Source organism: Poeciliopsis prolifica, unplaced genomic scaffold (genome assembly GCF_027474105.1).
Source record: "Poeciliopsis prolifica strain line A6 unplaced genomic scaffold, Auburn_PproV2 SCAFFOLD003, whole genome shotgun sequence".
Taxonomy (NCBI): Eukaryota; Metazoa; Chordata; class Actinopteri; order Cyprinodontiformes; family Poeciliidae; genus Poeciliopsis; species Poeciliopsis prolifica.
In genome coordinates this window covers 5,792,268-5,809,314 of record NW_026562378.1, presented here as the reverse complement: position 1 = coordinate 5,809,314, position 17,047 = coordinate 5,792,268, and the positions used below count along the sequence as shown (strand labels likewise).

The window sequence follows — 17,047 nt, the reverse complement described above, 5'->3', positions numbered from 1 at the left end:
ACAAATCTCGGATTGTATTTATTTTACGGTGGTTGTTAGTTTGACCAATTTCACAACCTGGCATCCCTTCTGGGTTGTTGGAAAATGTTCTCAGTGAGATCATTCTGCTGTAACAAGAATGCATTTTGTATTTATTAAGCTTTTGTGCATGTTTTTTTCTTGGTTTTTATTTTTATTTAATCAGGGATGCCTAATAAACATCTGCACTTTAAAGAACAACAGATGAAGGACGCTCTGTTTTTCCTGGAGTCAACAGAGTCTGAACTCAAGGACAAAACCGAACAAAACGCTGCAGCTCTTTTCTCAAATAGACACACCGACCAGATTCTGCAAACACGTTCTTTTTTTCTCTTTTTTTTTTGTATTAATAGGCAAAAAAAAAAGTAGAGTCAGTAGTAATAATATGTTTCTGTCTGCTGGCTGTTTTACACAGAGGGGTCATCCTCCAAAAACACACAAGTCACGTCTTTGAAATATCTGTTTTTAATCCCTTAGATTATGTACACAGCTTTCAACCTTTGTTTTTGTTGCTAACATACATTCATGATTTTACAAAACGATATATTTCCCCCTATTCTAGTTTCAACATTTCACCCCCCCAAAAAAAAAACAAGTTTAGAGAGGATGGAGCTGCATTGTCAGCATCCCAACCTTTCAACCTTCGATCCTCAGGCACAAATGTGTGGAATTAGCACTTTAAACATAAGACACGACGTAGGAACTCAACTGAGAGACATGCAAGGCGCTGCATCTAACCTGAGCCTTGAACAGTTTGCACCGAACGTCTCGCCGCCTTTAGCTTATGTTACATTAGAAGAGTTCACAGTTTCACCTTGTGCTTAAGAAGTACAAAAATGTCTTCCTTTCCCTACAAAAATGAACATAAGCAGCATGATATCCAGAGAGATTTGTCTGTCTCCACTAGAAAATGGAATGTAATGGGATGAAAGTGATAAACTTCGTTTCATTTCCTGTCTGAGGTTTTGGAAACTCCTACAAAAAGATAAAACCATGGTAAAAGTAATTCATCGCAGTCAATTTGTTAGAAAAAAACCCCAACAAACAGCATGACTGTAAAATAATTTTGAAACAAATACAAATATGGAAGTGAGAACTCTTTCACAAAAAAAAAAAAAAAGAAAAAGCAAAGTTGATGAGAGAAAATGGAGGCTTGTGGATAGAAAAGGCTGCTGGTGACGATGGAAGCCACGGAGGAGGAAAGTGTGGGGATGTCGGCCAAAGCTCTCATTTCCTGATGGCGGCCACCGCTTTCTTGGCGGCGTCATCCAGGTTGTCGGCTGCTGTGATGGGCAGGCCGCTCTCGGTCAGGATCCTCTTCGCTTCGTGAACGTTGGTGCCTGACGGAGTGAGAACAAAGAGCAAAACGCGAATAAAGGAGGGAGCATGGGAAATTACTCAAACGGTTCTGAACAGAGACGCTGAGGGTTTGAAAAAGTCAAATTCAAGACTTTTTAAGACCTAATTAATGCCACCCAGAATAAAAATTACGACTGAATATATAGATATGGAAGATGGTTGGAAGAGCTAATAGCAGCTAGCTACCAGTAGCCTCAACCACCTCGAGTCACATGACGCCTTGAAGGCGTCTGTGTGCAACTTCATATTTTGCCTGACAGAAAACTAAATACACAAGATCAAATAGTCTTGAAAAACAAATTTAAGGTCGGTTTACATTTTTAAGATGGATTTAAGACATTTTAAGGTCTTAGTTTAGATGCAGAAATTTCAGACTTTTCAAGGATGCGCAGGCACCCTGCTTAACAAGGTTTGACCCGATCTGACATCTGGAGTTAGAAAAATAAACAGAGGAAGAGCTAGGAAGGAATCTCTCCATAGGTCAACAACAGGCCATTCACCCGCTGATCCCAGAGCAGAGTTACGGCAATGTGTGTGTGTGTGTGTGTGTGTGTGTGTGTGGATGCTCCCCTGGCTGCGCCGAGGTCAGGGAGAGCAGGTGCTAGGTGACACGCTGCTGATCACAGCCTTCGGTGAACCTTAAAGAAAAAGCCCAGAAGCCTCCTGGAGGGGTGCGGGGTAATCCCCAAGCCGCCGCGACACAGCGACCCGGCCGCACGCTGCTCAGCCGAACCGCAACCTGACAGCAGAGTCGCAACACAGAGCGGGGAGCAGAGAGAGGACGACCGACTGGAGCGTTAGCGAGGGGGTGGTAAAGAGAGCGCAACGGAGCAAAAGGTCAAATGAAGCAGTGACGCCCCGGTGACTGCTGTAGGAGGCGGGAAGGTCCAGCTGTTTGCTTGGCATTTACTGAGTCCACAAACAACGGAGACAAAAATATTTACATAATCAGTCTCATCTGATCATCGGCTCTTTACTCGATCAGCTGATCTTCTCCTGTAACAAACCAGAACGACTCTCTTCCAGGAAGGGATAAGATTATCCTCCAATCAGAATCTCCGTTTGTTCATAGGCAAAATGGTGAACCCTGACCTGTCCGTGTGCAAATTGTCAAAGTGATGCTTACAGACCCGCATGGAGGAGTATGTCACACAATTCCAGCAGTTCAAACTAAGATCCTTATCCCGTCTGCGTGAGCTTCAGTGGAGCAGTAGGACGCCGCTCATTTAAATAATTTGGAGATTTCTATGTTTATCAGAAGGAAACTTTCATAAACAGTTTGTCGGCAGTAAATCGGTTCGTGTAAACGGTGCCTTCCACAGGCATTTGTACATCCTGAACTTTTCGGGGAGGAACTAAATTGAGCTTTCTGGGTGACGCACAAAATAACATCTGTTCTGAAAGAGGGCTTTCCAAACGTTTCCATTTTTTTCCATGGCGCTCCAAAAAGCATTAGCTTCTGTTCAGGGACCCCATTTAGTGAACACACAGACAATGTTACAAAAAATTAAAAAATGCAACCCGTGGAATGTATTTTTTCTCCCCGGATTTCATTCACTATTCAGTAATAATTTCATTCGTTTAGCATAAATGCTGCCTGATCTTTTCTGGTTTTAGTGCTCAGGGTTTTTACCCATTTGATAAATTTGACAATCAGCCAATCAGAAAGACGAGCAATGAACATTTCAATTAGTTACTTCAACATATTTATCACAATAATCATTGATAAACAGATCGCTTTTTAAAATAAATAAATTAAAAAAACACTTATTAGATTCAATTTTGTTTTATTTTGCATTTACGACCCCCTATATTTTCCCTCCAAATCTTTTGAATCCCCTCCAGCGCCCCCTAGTGGCCCTGGCCCCAACTTTGAAAAATATCAATATGAACACGTCATTTCCACTGTGAAACACGGTGGTGGCAGCATCATGCAGGCGGGAAGGCTGTTCATTAAATCAAAGCATCATCATGTGTTATAATGGTCCAGCAGTGTGATTGGTTTTCATAATGTAACAGAGTGACCCTATGACAGGAAACTAATTTATCTGCTTCATACAAAAAAAAAAAAAAGTATTTTTTGTGTGATTGTCACATTCATTTGTCACTTAATTTACCAGATCAATACCAGATTAACTGATCTCCTCGCTGCTGAAGCCGCACTGGTTTTGGTCAGACCAACGGAGGAGGTTCGCTCAGACGCTCCCAGCTTGACCTCTGCTCCCACCTGTCACCCCGGCTGGCGTGTAATTAAAACGCCGCGGTACGTGAATCCTCCGGAGGCCCGGCCGTCCCGATCAATAGACCTTTCATGAGGAATTCTATTACCAGCTCCACTTAGCGCCTAATATTTCACCTCTTTTGTCCAGGCGTATAAGTCACTCCATACACATTTTCCCGCGAGCTCACACTCCAAAACAATCAATTCGGCGATGTGATTAATTAGAACGCTAGCAGGAAGAGACCTTGTTCTGACACGCGAGCAGGGATTGGGTGTCTCGAGTCGTTTTCTCGTGGAGCGGTGGACGGTGTGCCGGCCGGGTGTACTCGTATCGCAGTTGCTGACGCTGTCGCTCACACACACACACACAAAGAGAGAGGAACACTGCAGAGCTGCTCACTTTACATCCAGCAGACTGACCAATGAGCTGCTCTAGATTGATGGATCTATGATGCTCTGCTGTCAGACTTATCTGCCAGATGATTAATTCAACAAGCTTAAAAACAACACTGGACAAAAAACACAAGCGGAGAAGCTGTCACTGCAAATACATTATATAGGAGATTTCCTTAAAAAAAAAAAAAGACAAATAAGAAAGAGTGAAATAATTTAAAGCATTTTTTCTCCCTTCACCCCCACAAACCGCGAATATTTATGAGCAGCAGTGGCGCGTGCCACATTGTTCCGATGATGCATCTGCGCTACTCGTGCTACCCGTGTAAAGTGTGAAGGCAGGCGGGGAGCCTGCGGGAGAGAGGAGGAAAAGTCATGCATTTATGTGCCGCGTTTTGCTGTGTGTGTGTGTGTGTGTGTGTCGGCTGATTGCAGTTCCGCTGCGAGCGGCAGGGAGCACTGATGGCTCACAGCGGCGGCGGCGGCCGCGAAGACGGAGCCCCGCTGGATGAGAGCGAGTGACCGAGTGGAGGAGGAGGAGGAGGAGGAAGAGGAGGAGAACTCACATGTTTATTTATGCGAGTTCTCACCTGCGGCCACTAGGTGCTGCCAGAGACCAACTCACAGGCTGGATAGGATGCAGCACACTGAGCTTTAAGCCTGTGTTCATGCATGTCAATTTCAAGAAATTACAAAGTCATTTACTTAGTAATACTATTAAAAAAAAGTTTTATTTGGATGATTTTGAGCCAAAGCTCATGAAAAAAAAGAAAATATTTTCTTAAAAAGATAAAAATAATACGTAAAATAGTCTTTTTTATTTTTTTAAGTCTTTTCGTTTGGTGTGGCTTGCTTTCACGTTTCGCTTTTTCGCAAGCGGACGAATTATCATAGCTCCCATTTGACAGAAGTGACAGGAGGGAGATATGTCACAAACATGGGAGTCCTGCTTGCTGCATTTGAGGTGTTGCTACAACTGCAATAGCGTTCTGATTGTCCATAGCGGCTCATTAAACGCAGGTTTCTCAGTGGGATGTTTCTACTTCGGCAAAAGCTGCTGCGAGCTGAACGAGACGAGATGCTCTGAACCTCCTGACCCACAATGTGCTGGCAGCAGCATCGCTAAGCAGAGAACGGGCGGATCGGCTGCGACTCCAGTACAATCAGTACGTGCAGCGCTGGCAGTTAGCAACAACGAGGGGCTTATTTTTACTATCATGTTTGGCAAAGGCCAAAAAAAAAGTATATTTCCTGTAGCTGGTTTGAATTGGGGCCAGTTTGTATTCACCCCAGAGTTTGTTTGGAAGCGTCACACAAGCACACTTTTTCCTTTGACCGAACTTTCCATTAGTATGTTAGGATACACCAAAAATAGTCTTGACCGTCATTTCTGGTTGGCCTAAGTGTTGATTATCTAATTCTGGGTCTCAATAGCAATCATCAACCTTAACAGAAAAGCTTAAAATACATCACACTGAATGCATCTGCACAACATGTGAGTTACACTTTCTTAATCCATATCTCATCATTACTGATAAAATTAACTGAGATCCACCTCTACCCGCCAATATAAATAGGAATAGTCAGACTCCAATGCTAAAGGAACTTAATTTAGAACATTGAACTACGTAAATGCAAAGCTACAACCGTGTTTTTTTTTTTTGAAACTCTTCAGACTCTGATTTATTAATTATCGAGTCAGAGTGATATGAGCCGGCAACCAACCAAGCCAGGTCTGCAGTTGGTATTTAGCTGTGTGATATACTGCCACTTTACAAAACCTTTCTTTTGGAGCTCTCCTCCAATTAGGAAGCTCACTCGCGACAATTGAGAGAATGTCACTTTAATCCACGAGTTAATTACGGCCCAACTTTTAAAGAGCATAATAAGGCCAGGGACTGCGGCAGTTTCTGCACAGGAGGACTTCAATCGATGCCACCGAACATAAAACTGTGACTAACTCTGCATTAGCACGCCGACATCTGTTGGGAAAACTCCTCTCTGACAAATATTAAGTTGGGTTCGTTTCATGCGTGCATTAGTGCAGACAGAAAAAGTAAGTCGAGATCATTCATTTTATTTGCTTTTTTGTGAGGATGTTGGAACACTTAGTAGGTCTACATCAGGTGTGTCAAACTCATTTTCGTTTTGGGCCAAATCAAGATTATGAAGGCTCTTAAAGGGCCGGTTGTGCCAGAATGTGTTGATAAAACCTGTTCACAAACTGTTAATATGTCAATGAATTCTTAAAATTACATAATATTATTGAAGAGCTTTTCAGTCCCTTCAGGAATAAATGCGACTATTTACCCACTGTATAAATCATGGATTATAATCATACATCAACTAAATTCTCAAGAAACTGGAGGGATTGATTGACACAAATTGGCAGTAAACAGATAAGAACTGCATTGATATAATTGATAATATAATATTTTATCACACTTAGTGTTTAGTCTAGTCTGTGGAGGGCCACATAAAAAGCTATGGCGGGCCAGATTTGGCCCCCGGGCCTTGAGTTTGACACATGTGGTCTACATCATCTTCCGGTTAATCAATCAAATGAATGGCTTAATCCAAGTCTGTGATACTCAAACGGAGGTGCAAGGACCGCTGGTGGGAAAGAATAGCAAAAGAGGACAACAGTGAACCATCCAGTGCTGGTGGCTCCTTAAGTTGTGTACAATTTACCTTTGAATTCAGAGCTTTGGTCTCCGGATAACATTAAATCCAACGAAGCCGAGATCCTTTTGGTCGACATCTCCTCATGCATTCTTTACGCCATTTCAGACATTCAGATTTTTTTAATTCTTCTTCTTTCATCTGATATAATCTGTAACCCACTGGCTAGAGTATTCAAATTTTGAAATAATTTTTTGAAACAGCTAATTTTTGCTGAAACTTATTTTTTCATAGAATTTCAAGCAGAAGCTTTGAGATCATTGTGATCTTTGAAGGTTACATTCAACACATTCCTTTCAGCAAGAAACACCATTTAAATCTGACAAATGGTCACAAGACACTGACTTATTACCACACGCAGCAGCTTTTCAACATCTTTCACCACTTTTGTAAAATAACGATTCCGATTTCATGATTTCTTTTTGGCATTGTAAAAGCCCTTGATAGACCTCTCTGTGTCTGTGAACATGAGCCGCTTGCAGACAACAAAGCACCTTTATTAATACTATTTATATCTGAGCTGAGCTCCAGAGCTCTGCTCAGTTTCACACTGATTTCACTAGAACCTCTTGCAAAGAGGAGTAGAAGAAAAGTCAGTGAAGTCACAAAAACCTTTGGTTCTGCACAGGCGGACGTCCACAGAGGTCACACAGGGTTTTGAGTCAAGCAGACAGACGAGAAGCCTGGAAGTTGAGAATTAGGGCAAAGTTTTCAGTGAACATTTAACAGTTTAAATTGTCGGTTGTTCCTGCTCAGATTTGTATTATATCTGATATATCAGCTTGTGTTTTTATGTTTGCTCAATGCTGGTGAAACTGCTTTAACGTGTCTACTTGTTTTAGCTTCGGCTTACAGAACTCGTGTCATTTACACATAAATTCTGTGTGAATAACACAGAATTTATGCCCACTGAGCTTTTTCTTGATTCACTTAGTCAAGAAAATGCCATTCTTGCAGTGAATTTTATCTGCAACCAGGCTAACTGCTAAACTAGCTTCTGGGAGCTAGTTCACATGTAGCTTCATGTCCTATTGCTGCAGTGAAAGACTAGATGAGAAACGTGACATTTCCAGTCCCTGCTCATCTTTTCCACAAGTATCTACAGTATATCTAGTTGCATGCAAGGCAGCCATATTGGATTTTAAGGTCAGGGCTGGTTCGAAAAATCCCAAATTTCTGTTTTTGAATTTTAACTGTGAGGATTTTTTATTTGATTTTTTCCCCCAATTTTGAACTCAAACTCCCCCCACTTCCGAGAGACAATAAAAAGCTAGCAGATGATAAAAAATATTTTTTAAAATGTGTCTTTTTTCTGCTTTATGATGTAAAACAGTAAACCAAAAAAGTCCAGGTTAGGTTGTACAATTTTTAAAAATGTCCGCAGTATTACTTGGAAATCTTCCGGTTGACTGGAGCGAAGCTTCAGACCGACATTTACGGCTTAGTCAAGAAACTCAACTTCATGAAACACGCATAAAAAAGAAATCTAAACTATTTGTTCCCTTATTTGCTGACCTCTAATCTTCATGCAAAAAAGAAAGTTCCTTCATATCAGAGTTACATTCTTCGACTCTGAATATGATTGCTGTATCTCATAAAGTTTCAGCACCAAGCGGTCGGAGTATTCCCTTTACGTTCCAGGATGAAGAACCCCCTCCGCCCTCATGTGTCCAACATCAAATGCCTCTCATCTGAAGGCAGAGCAGGGGGCTCCTCAATGCTGCAGCAGCTTCTTCCTTTGAAGTGCTAGCCAGCCACTAATTTAAGTTTTCGTGTCTTTTAAACTGTCTAGACCGCTGTTTAAGAAAGAAGCAGTGCAGCTAAGTCGACCGGATTTAAACCACATATTTGACACTGGCAGTTTAATCTCCGGGATCATGTTTTTTGGTGAACGCTAAAACGCCTAATGTGTCAGCCAGAAGCAGCAGCAGCAAGAAGCAGCAGAAAAAAGAAAAAAAAAAAGTAGTTAAGACGCACAGGATTTATCCTGATAATCAAAAAGCAGAAAGCTGCAGTATGTGTTGGTAACACTGTGTGCGGAACGGCCATTTAAAGAATATCGGCTCGGATTCCACCGAAGGTCCCCTTTTAACCTTATTAGAATCTAAAATCTCTTCTTAAATAAACAAGGCGACACCTTTAAGCAAAAAATCAAACCTCTGATCTCCGACAGCCTCCTACAGAACGGCTCATTGAGTCAATAGGTTGGAGAACGCAGTCACTCTTTCCCCCGGACCCTCAGGATCACTTAAAGGGAAAATTGTCCCTTCAAATCGCAGCAGACAGTGAGCTCACAGTGCAATGACTCCATTTTCCTGCTGTAGCCAAAGAGGGCAGTACTGCACTTTCTCAAGGAGCTCCTCCTATTTATACCTCTAATATTTTTCACCACACATGCGTAAATATTTTCTGGAGTTTTTTTCTCTCGCCTGAATCTGTAAGACGAATATAAAATGGCAAGATTACAGTCGTTCCCCGCTACAAACATGAATACATCCCTAATAGCACCCTGACCACATGGCACCTCTCCTCTACATCTGGGAATACATAACTCTCCGCCTGTGCAATCAAGCGCCGTCTTTTAAAAAGAGCCTTTCCAATTAAAAGTGCGCCCGTTAATCCATTCTGATCCCGATGAAGAGCGCCAGGCCGTGCTCGCCGCCCGGCATCCGAGCGGAGCTGAGCTGAGCTGATTGATTCTGAACCAATCCTCTCTGCAACACTGAAGCCCGCGATGTAATGACCCACGTCTAAAGCCTGGATTAGGCCCGGGCCAGGAGAGCACTGGTCGGGAGCGTCGGACGGAGCTGACCTTCTGCCACGTTTGCGAGTCAGGCTGAATTACGCGGCCCTAATATGAGAAATGTTGCAACTTACTGAGAGGCCATTTTAATTGCTAATTCGGTTACTTCCACTGCAGCCAAACGTGGCACTTGTGGGCCCTTCCTCTCTGGTAACCAAGTTAAATTAACTGGATGTTTCGACCGTGTGCTCAATCAGCGGCGCAGCCGGTCTTAAAATACACAATGTTCCAGCAGAGCTTCTTCCCATCCGTTTGGCTTGAAAGTGCAACTGTGGCTCTGTGGGGATAGTAGTTGTTTTGTTGAACGGAAGGTTGCAGGTTCAATTCCAGCTTCCTCCTGCCACATAATAAGGCACTGAACCCCAAATTGCCTACTGATTTGCATATCGGTGTATAAATGTGTGAGCGTTTGAGTGATCAAAATGACTGGGAAAAGTGCCACATAAGTTCAGTTCATTTAAAGTTAAAACGCACTTATGATTTTATTTCATTATACTTTATCTAAGTTACTTTGGACAAACGTGACTGAAAGCAATATTGACACTTTGTTTTCTTCTGAAAACGTGTGCATTGACCGTCGCGCTCCAGCTAGCTGTCCATTACCCGGTGCGGCGCCTCCGCACACAGCCAGGTCACGAAAGCAGGTTAAAAGCCTTGAGCTGTATATTAAATGCTAATAAATACACACCCTTCACTTTGTGCTCTGGACACACAACTAAGTAGGATCTTGACAATTAAGGTAAGCAGTAACTGGCCCCATGTCGGTGAGAGCCGCAGCTTTCCACACACAGTGGACTGAGTGGCATTAGCATACGCAGGTGAAAGGTGAGCCAATCAGTGCTGCGTCAACTGCTCCTCTGACTGCCGCTAATGAAACGCGCAGCAGAATGTGATATGTGTGAAAAATGCATTGCTATTCTAACAGCGACGCAGGGCCACGATGAGGGAGTGGGTCAAGCGCCATATACACAACGACGACTCCAAAGTTTTGTCTTAATTTGCACAATAAAATGAAGTGCCATAAGAATCCCGTTTGTAGTTGGTCTTAAGCCAGCTAGGGACACAGCAAACATGTGGATTACATGCAAAACACATGTAATGAAGCAAAACATATTGATGTGAATCAGAACTTCCTGAACAATTCATCTGTTTGCATGGCAGATATTAAAGACGGTCAAAACCTGAGACATGGAAAACAGGAGTTTGTTGGATTTCTTTTTGTTTTTTCTATTCATATAAAATTTCTATTACGATAAAGTGCTTTTAATATTGGCTAGCGGGAAATCAATGCGGTGTAAACCATGTTCTGCAGGAGAACGAGGAAAAACGAGATCCGGTTTTACCTTCGAGCCTGACCACCAGCGGGACCTTGAGCTCCAGCTCTCGACAGGCTTTGGTGATGCCGTTGGCGATGATGGCACAGTTGACGATACCTCCAAAGATGTTGACCAGGATGGCTTCGACCTGTGAAAAAGATAAGGTATTTTAGCGTGGAAGCCGGCGACGCAGGGTTTTCGCAAGTTAATGCACGACATATGAGCTAACTGAGGATGACAAGAACGTTTGGATTTAATAAAACTGTTTTTAGCCAATGTACAAATGGACTGTTGAACAAAAACAGGACTGCATGGATGGTCAAGTTGCCTGAAGAAAACCATTAAAAAGCCAAAGAGCACAGAAACAACAATTTGGGGATGATGGGGTTGAAACAATCAACGCTGAATTGGTAGAGGAGTCAACAAAGCCTATTATGGAAAGTATCTTCCCAGTATGAAATGGCGGTGGATCAATACTGATGCAGGTGTTTTGGAGATGTGTGAACTCAGACATTTTGGTTGAAAATGTGCACCATTCAGATATGAAGCTGAGCACATGACTAGATGTTCTGGAATAAAAATGATCCGAAACAAAAAACAAAAAAAACAGGTGGAGCTGTCATTGGCAGAAATAGTGAAAGTTCTAGAGAAGTCATCTCAGTACCACTGATCTCAAGCATGCAGCGGCGCCTCCGCACACAGCCAGGTCACGGAAACAGGTTAAAAGCCTGGCGCTAGACACTGTATATTAAATGCTAATAAATACACACCCTTCACTTTGTGCTCTGGACACACAACTAAGTAGGATCTTGACAATTAAGGTAAGCAGTAACTGGCCCCATGTCGGTGAGAGCCGCAGCTTTCCACACACAGTGGACTGAGTGGCATTAGCATACGCAGGTGAAAGGTGAGCCAATCAGTGCTGCGTCAACTGCTCCTCTGACTGCCGCTAATGAAAACTGCAACACAAAGCAGCGTGTTGAACATCCACTGCTATTCTAACCGCGATGATAGGTTGCCATGGGGAGGATACACGACACTGGCTCCAAAGATTTACATAGGTAAAAAAATAATAATCATACACAAATTTACATTAATAATTAAGAGCAACCAGTTAGATTCAGAAGTCCCATTGGTAGTCATTAGTCCACGTCTGTGCACTTTAGTTTCACTATACAGCAGTTAGAGGTTTTTTAGGTGAACACTGGTGAGCAAACAGGATGATGAAGTCGAAGAAGGGACCACAAAGGCCAAGGATACCTTGAGGTTTAAAGCAGGAAGGATGTGGGACATCCAGCAGGAAAAGTTCTCTGGCCAAGAAGGATGGCAAGTTTTACAATGTAAGAAAATGAATACCTCCTCAACAATGTCAGGAGAGGCTATACATGACACTCAGAACCAAGTGTAATTAATATTGTGATCACCACTGTGTGTCAAACTTTGTATGGCCATCCACTGAAAGATTAGAGAAAATGTAGGAAGAATACACCCACTAATGATGTGAAATGTGGCTGTCAAAACCACGTCACCGCAAATGTAAGATAAACCCATAATCAGCAAGACTTGTGGTCAGCAGATCTAGACGTTGATTTCATTGTTGTTGCCGTCTGCGTCTCCTATGACATGGACATGGATGTGGTCGGATAAACCTTTTGAATTTCAAATAAGTTGTGCTAGGCGATCTCACAGTCTGCCGCGTGTTTACTTCAGCCGTCTTTGGTGTTCTGGTGGTGAAGGGATCTTAAAGTTTCTCATGAAATGAGCAGCTGAGGCTGATATCACAGAGCAGAGAAACATGAGTAGCCGGTGTGTGTGTGTGTGTGTGTGTGTGTGTCTGTGTGTGTGTGTGATTACACTAACAATCTAGCACTTGGTAATTACCCTGGCTAGCTCAGTGGAAAAGTAGACTTAGAGCACACAGGATTAATCCTCCGTGTTTGTTTATAATCACTGCTAATCTGTTAGCGCCGATTTGGCTGAGCAGCTTGTGGGGGTGTGCGCCCGTGTGCCTGCCTGTTGTGAATGTGTATGTTTCCTGCATTGCGGTAATGATGTTTACGGGGGGAGAAGATCAAGGACTTGGATTGCTATCAGAGCGACAGCCGTGGCATTGTCCTCGACATGCTATCCAAATGAGCATCTCCTTATGAGACGGCGGAGGATGACACAAGACCCAGAGAGCTCAGAAAGTACCTCTGAGGTGGGGAAGTACCAAAAAGACTTATACGACTGTCTGAGGAAGCTGTTAGTGCTTCGTTTTCTTTTATGACTGAATTTCTAATGTGCGGCTTCATCACCCGGGATGCATAAAAACAAGGGTGAAAAGGCAGGTTAATGGCAGCCTTGAATCACAAACAAACACGAGTCGGATGTTTCGATGAAGAAATTCTGAGTAAATATTTTGAAATAACAGACTAACTAAAAGCAAAGAATTGCACAATTTTTGCACCATATTTTTGACATCGTCTGAACCAAAAAGCAAGGCGTACGAGTTTATGGAAAATAATCTCATCTCTCACAAGTTTTCACCTTGTCTTTTAATTTACTGTAACATCTGAGTCTCACGTTCCCAGCAACTTGAGTTCTTTGGAGTTCAAAATGCTAAAGATAAAACCAGGAGTTCAGGATATCTATCTTCTCTGACTTCAAAGAAGTAATATTTTCAGAGTCCAAGTCAAATCCCTAAAGACTGAAATTAGCATTCTCTCCTCGGATCCTTATGATCTAGACTTCTCAAAACACAGAACTGCTTAAGGTTATGAATCGCCAAAAAACGTTCGCAGTTTACCTACAAGCCAGGTAAACATGCGGAAGAGGGTGCTCTGTGCAGACGAGATGATAAATGACCATTTAGATATTCATTCAAAAAAGTGTTTGGAACACCTTGAAACACGGTGGTGGCAGGATCATACTTTGAGGATGTTTGGCGAGAGTTAAATACAGGGCAATCCCAGTAGAAACCAAAATCCTAAACTCATGCCTGGTACCATGTTGGAGAGCACAGCATTTGCAATGGCGCAGTCAAAGATCTACAAACAATTGAAAAATCAGTGATAAAACACAATATTTGACACACTTTTTAGGTTTCTGTTCATCAAAACAATTAGAAACCAGATTATTTTCTCCCAATTTGCAAGTATGTTCTATTGTGTGTATGTTTGTCACCTAAAATTATACCAATACATAAAGTCTTATTTAAGTTTATTGGTAGGAACTGACACACAACAGCAGTCCCATGTTTGCATCATAGTGCAATAGCAATAGCTAATTCACAGCACTTGTCCCAAGACGAGCTTTTAAAAGGTACCTTTAAAAAAACATGTAAGTGATAATCATTTAAAATAGCATGACATAATGTTGACAGCATCTACAAACAAGCAGGGAATCATAAAACATTAAACATGGATAGAGGTCTGTTTGTGACATAACCAGAGTTTTGAACATACTAAAACTGGTTACGGACTACAAATCAACAGGAAGTGAGTTCCAAACTGCAGATCCTCTCACGGACAGAGCACTTTGAGCAAAACCGGTTCTTTGAAAGCGGACCTTACAATTTCCCTCTGAAGCAGCTCTTGTGGTTACAACAAATAGTCGAGTGCACATAATTGACTTCTAACTCAACCATCTGAAGTAAAAGTGCATTTTTCCATGAAACCGTGATAACAAATGTGGGGGGTGTTTCTTCCACAAATGCACAGACAATTTAACAGACCATCCAATTTGCAGGATTTTTATCATTTGTCTTTTTTTTTTCTTTAAAAAAAAAAAAGACAAATGTTCATTTTATAGATGTGACATAATATGGGATATAACTAAAAAAAATAAAAAATACAGCACACAATGTAACATAGACTTGGGCCATTACAAGCTTCCCCACTAGGGGGCAATAGAGATTTAGGCACCATATGCAGCCAAATGAGCAGTAGTTCTATTCTCACCATATCTACAGCCCATTTTTCAACTCTGTCTCTATTGGGAAGCACCATATTTCTTCCATTCATGCGTCTCCCATTGACAACAATATATATTAATGATACATAGGACATGATTTATGCTTCTTGGCACAAACGTAAATGCAGTCTATAGAAATATGGATGTAGGGAAGAGCAAGTTGTACTTTGCTGTAAGTTTGTTTTATTTTTCCACTCGGTCTTCAGTTTACAAGAAGGTACAAGCCGAGGAACATTGTTCTCCCTGCGGAGAGAGAGAGAGATGTCTGCAAAGAAGCGGATATTTGATTAGAAAAAATGGTCTCCCACTTGCGCCTCGTCTAAGAAGAGATGCAACAAAACACAAGCTTGCATTTATAATCTTTTGTGTGTATCCATTTAGCTCCAGTAGTGTTATATGGGGGTTAAAATGAGTCAATAAGAAGACAGTAAGAGCCAAACTTAGAGCCAATTTCTCATCTCCCGCTATCAAAATCTCACTTTCCTCTCTTCCATGTAGGTTCTCTGTGCCTCTGAAATCCAGCTTCGAGGTATGAAACAGCACTGCACACTTCAATCCACCAGAAAAACCTTCCAAATCCCACTCTAGCGCATTTTACCTCCCCGTTACAGAAGAACAGCCTTTTCCTTAAAGGCGCTCATTTAAGGTGAGCTAAGCTGGCAGCAGGGTAGGTTCCTTTCATCAGAGCTCGGCATAAAGGCATCAGGTACAGTATAATGTGCCAGTTCGCTCTTTTTCAGCGGATCTTTGTGCTTTCTTTCACTCACTGAATGAGCGCCTGCCTTTTTAAAAAATTTTTTTTTACCTGAGTTCCGGTGAAATGATTCAAATTTTGCGAAATTAGATCACCGCTGCTGGCGTTCCAATGCCATGCCAAGGTTTCTTTCATGTCGAGTAAGAAAAAAAAAGGGCTTTCGCCAGAGAAACAAGCTTTTCTGCCTGCTTTTATACGCCCCACTAAGTGCATTTAGGCCAAGAAAGAAATGTAGCCCAAACAATTTGACATGCTCATGTGAATCTGTCCTCCAGTCTGGGCGCTTTCCTGAGACGTGTCTGCAATGCATCTTGCGTTAGTCTCATCTCATAACCGAATGTCAGCTGCCGTCTGCATTGTCTCCAATGTGCATTGGGAAGCAACACTGCACGGCAAGGAAAGTCTTTATAAAATTGATGCTGCGCGCAGCAAACAAACAGGTTTTTGCTTTTTTCCTCCAGATTTTCACTCAAGGGACAATACACACATTGTCTCTTTCTACAAGGCTCCTTCACGAGTTCCTGTGTTCCTGAATTATCACGAAAATACACATTTTCATGCCCATATTCATGTTAAGTGTCGCTAATCTCTCTGCAGGAGAGACAAGGAAAAGTGCCCTGCTCTCTTTGTTAGCAGGAAGCTGATAGGAGGAGGAAAAGGCAGCACTGAAGACGGGTGCGCGTGTGTCTCTCTGTGGCCTATTAAGGGCTATTGTTGTGTCTTATCTGCTGGAGACAGCCTGTACAGTCGCTGCCTGCTTTGGCAGGCCTTGTTTATTTCTCTATGATCTGCTGCGGGTCCAATGCTCAGCCCAGGGGGCAGAGGTTAACATGCAAGCTTTCCAATCTCATGGCGGCCGTTAATTACAAACTTTGGTTTGAAACGACAGGTGTGGTTTCGTGAACAGGTGTGTGTGTGCTAGAGGTATTAATTTTTTTGAGACCTCTAAATTAGGACGTGTTTAATTTATTAAATAATGTCCACTTTGAACTGGCTCTTCATTTTGGCAGTAGAGCAACCAATTTTGCAAGAGTGCCAATAAAGCGATGCTCTCAATGAAAGACAGACCTATAAAGGGGAATCTAATTCGGTGAGCCTCGGTTCTGTCACAACAAGAACGTTTTTTGCCAGATCAAATCTATTCTTATTGAGGCTACAAATCAAGAAAAAGAGAGTGATGTGAAGACAAGATGAGGGAACAGAGGGTGCTGAAGTCAAAGAGTGAGGTGAAGTGAAACAGATGGAAGACGAGAGATGGTGAAGAAAAGGAACGGGGAGAAGTGATGGGAAGTGGTGCAGCCATTGCCTTCCATTGAAGGCTAGGATTGGCCTGCCAAAGGAGGATAAGAGGGAAATAATTATCCGGCCTATTGAAGCATGACAGTCCCTTTTTGGAACTGCAGAGAGACAGACTGTGCGTTGTGTCAAAGATTGGCCATGTCACTGGCAGCGGACACTTCTGACAAACAGTCATGTCTGAAGTTTCACTTTAAGATAAAAAATAAGAAAAATCCACAAACTGGTACCTGGATAGCTGTCTAGCTGAT

General features: G+C 42.3%; 1 protein-coding gene across 1 annotated transcript in view; it reads right to left on the bottom strand.

The window, feature by feature from the left end:
* Positions 1-465: 465 nt before the first annotated feature.
* The window catches only part of suclg2 (succinate-CoA ligase GDP-forming subunit beta), a 99,417-nt gene continuing 82,835 nt past the window's right edge, over positions 466-17,047 (bottom strand). Inside the window, exons 10-11 of the mRNA XM_055027339.1 lie at positions 10,820-10,940; positions 466-1,358 (exon numbers count right to left, since the gene is read on the bottom strand). Of these exons, the coding sequence (XP_054883314.1) occupies positions 1,246-1,358; positions 10,820-10,940 (234 nt within the window). The 3' untranslated portion in view covers positions 466-1,245. The remainder of the gene's footprint in view (positions 1,359-10,819; positions 10,941-17,047) is intronic.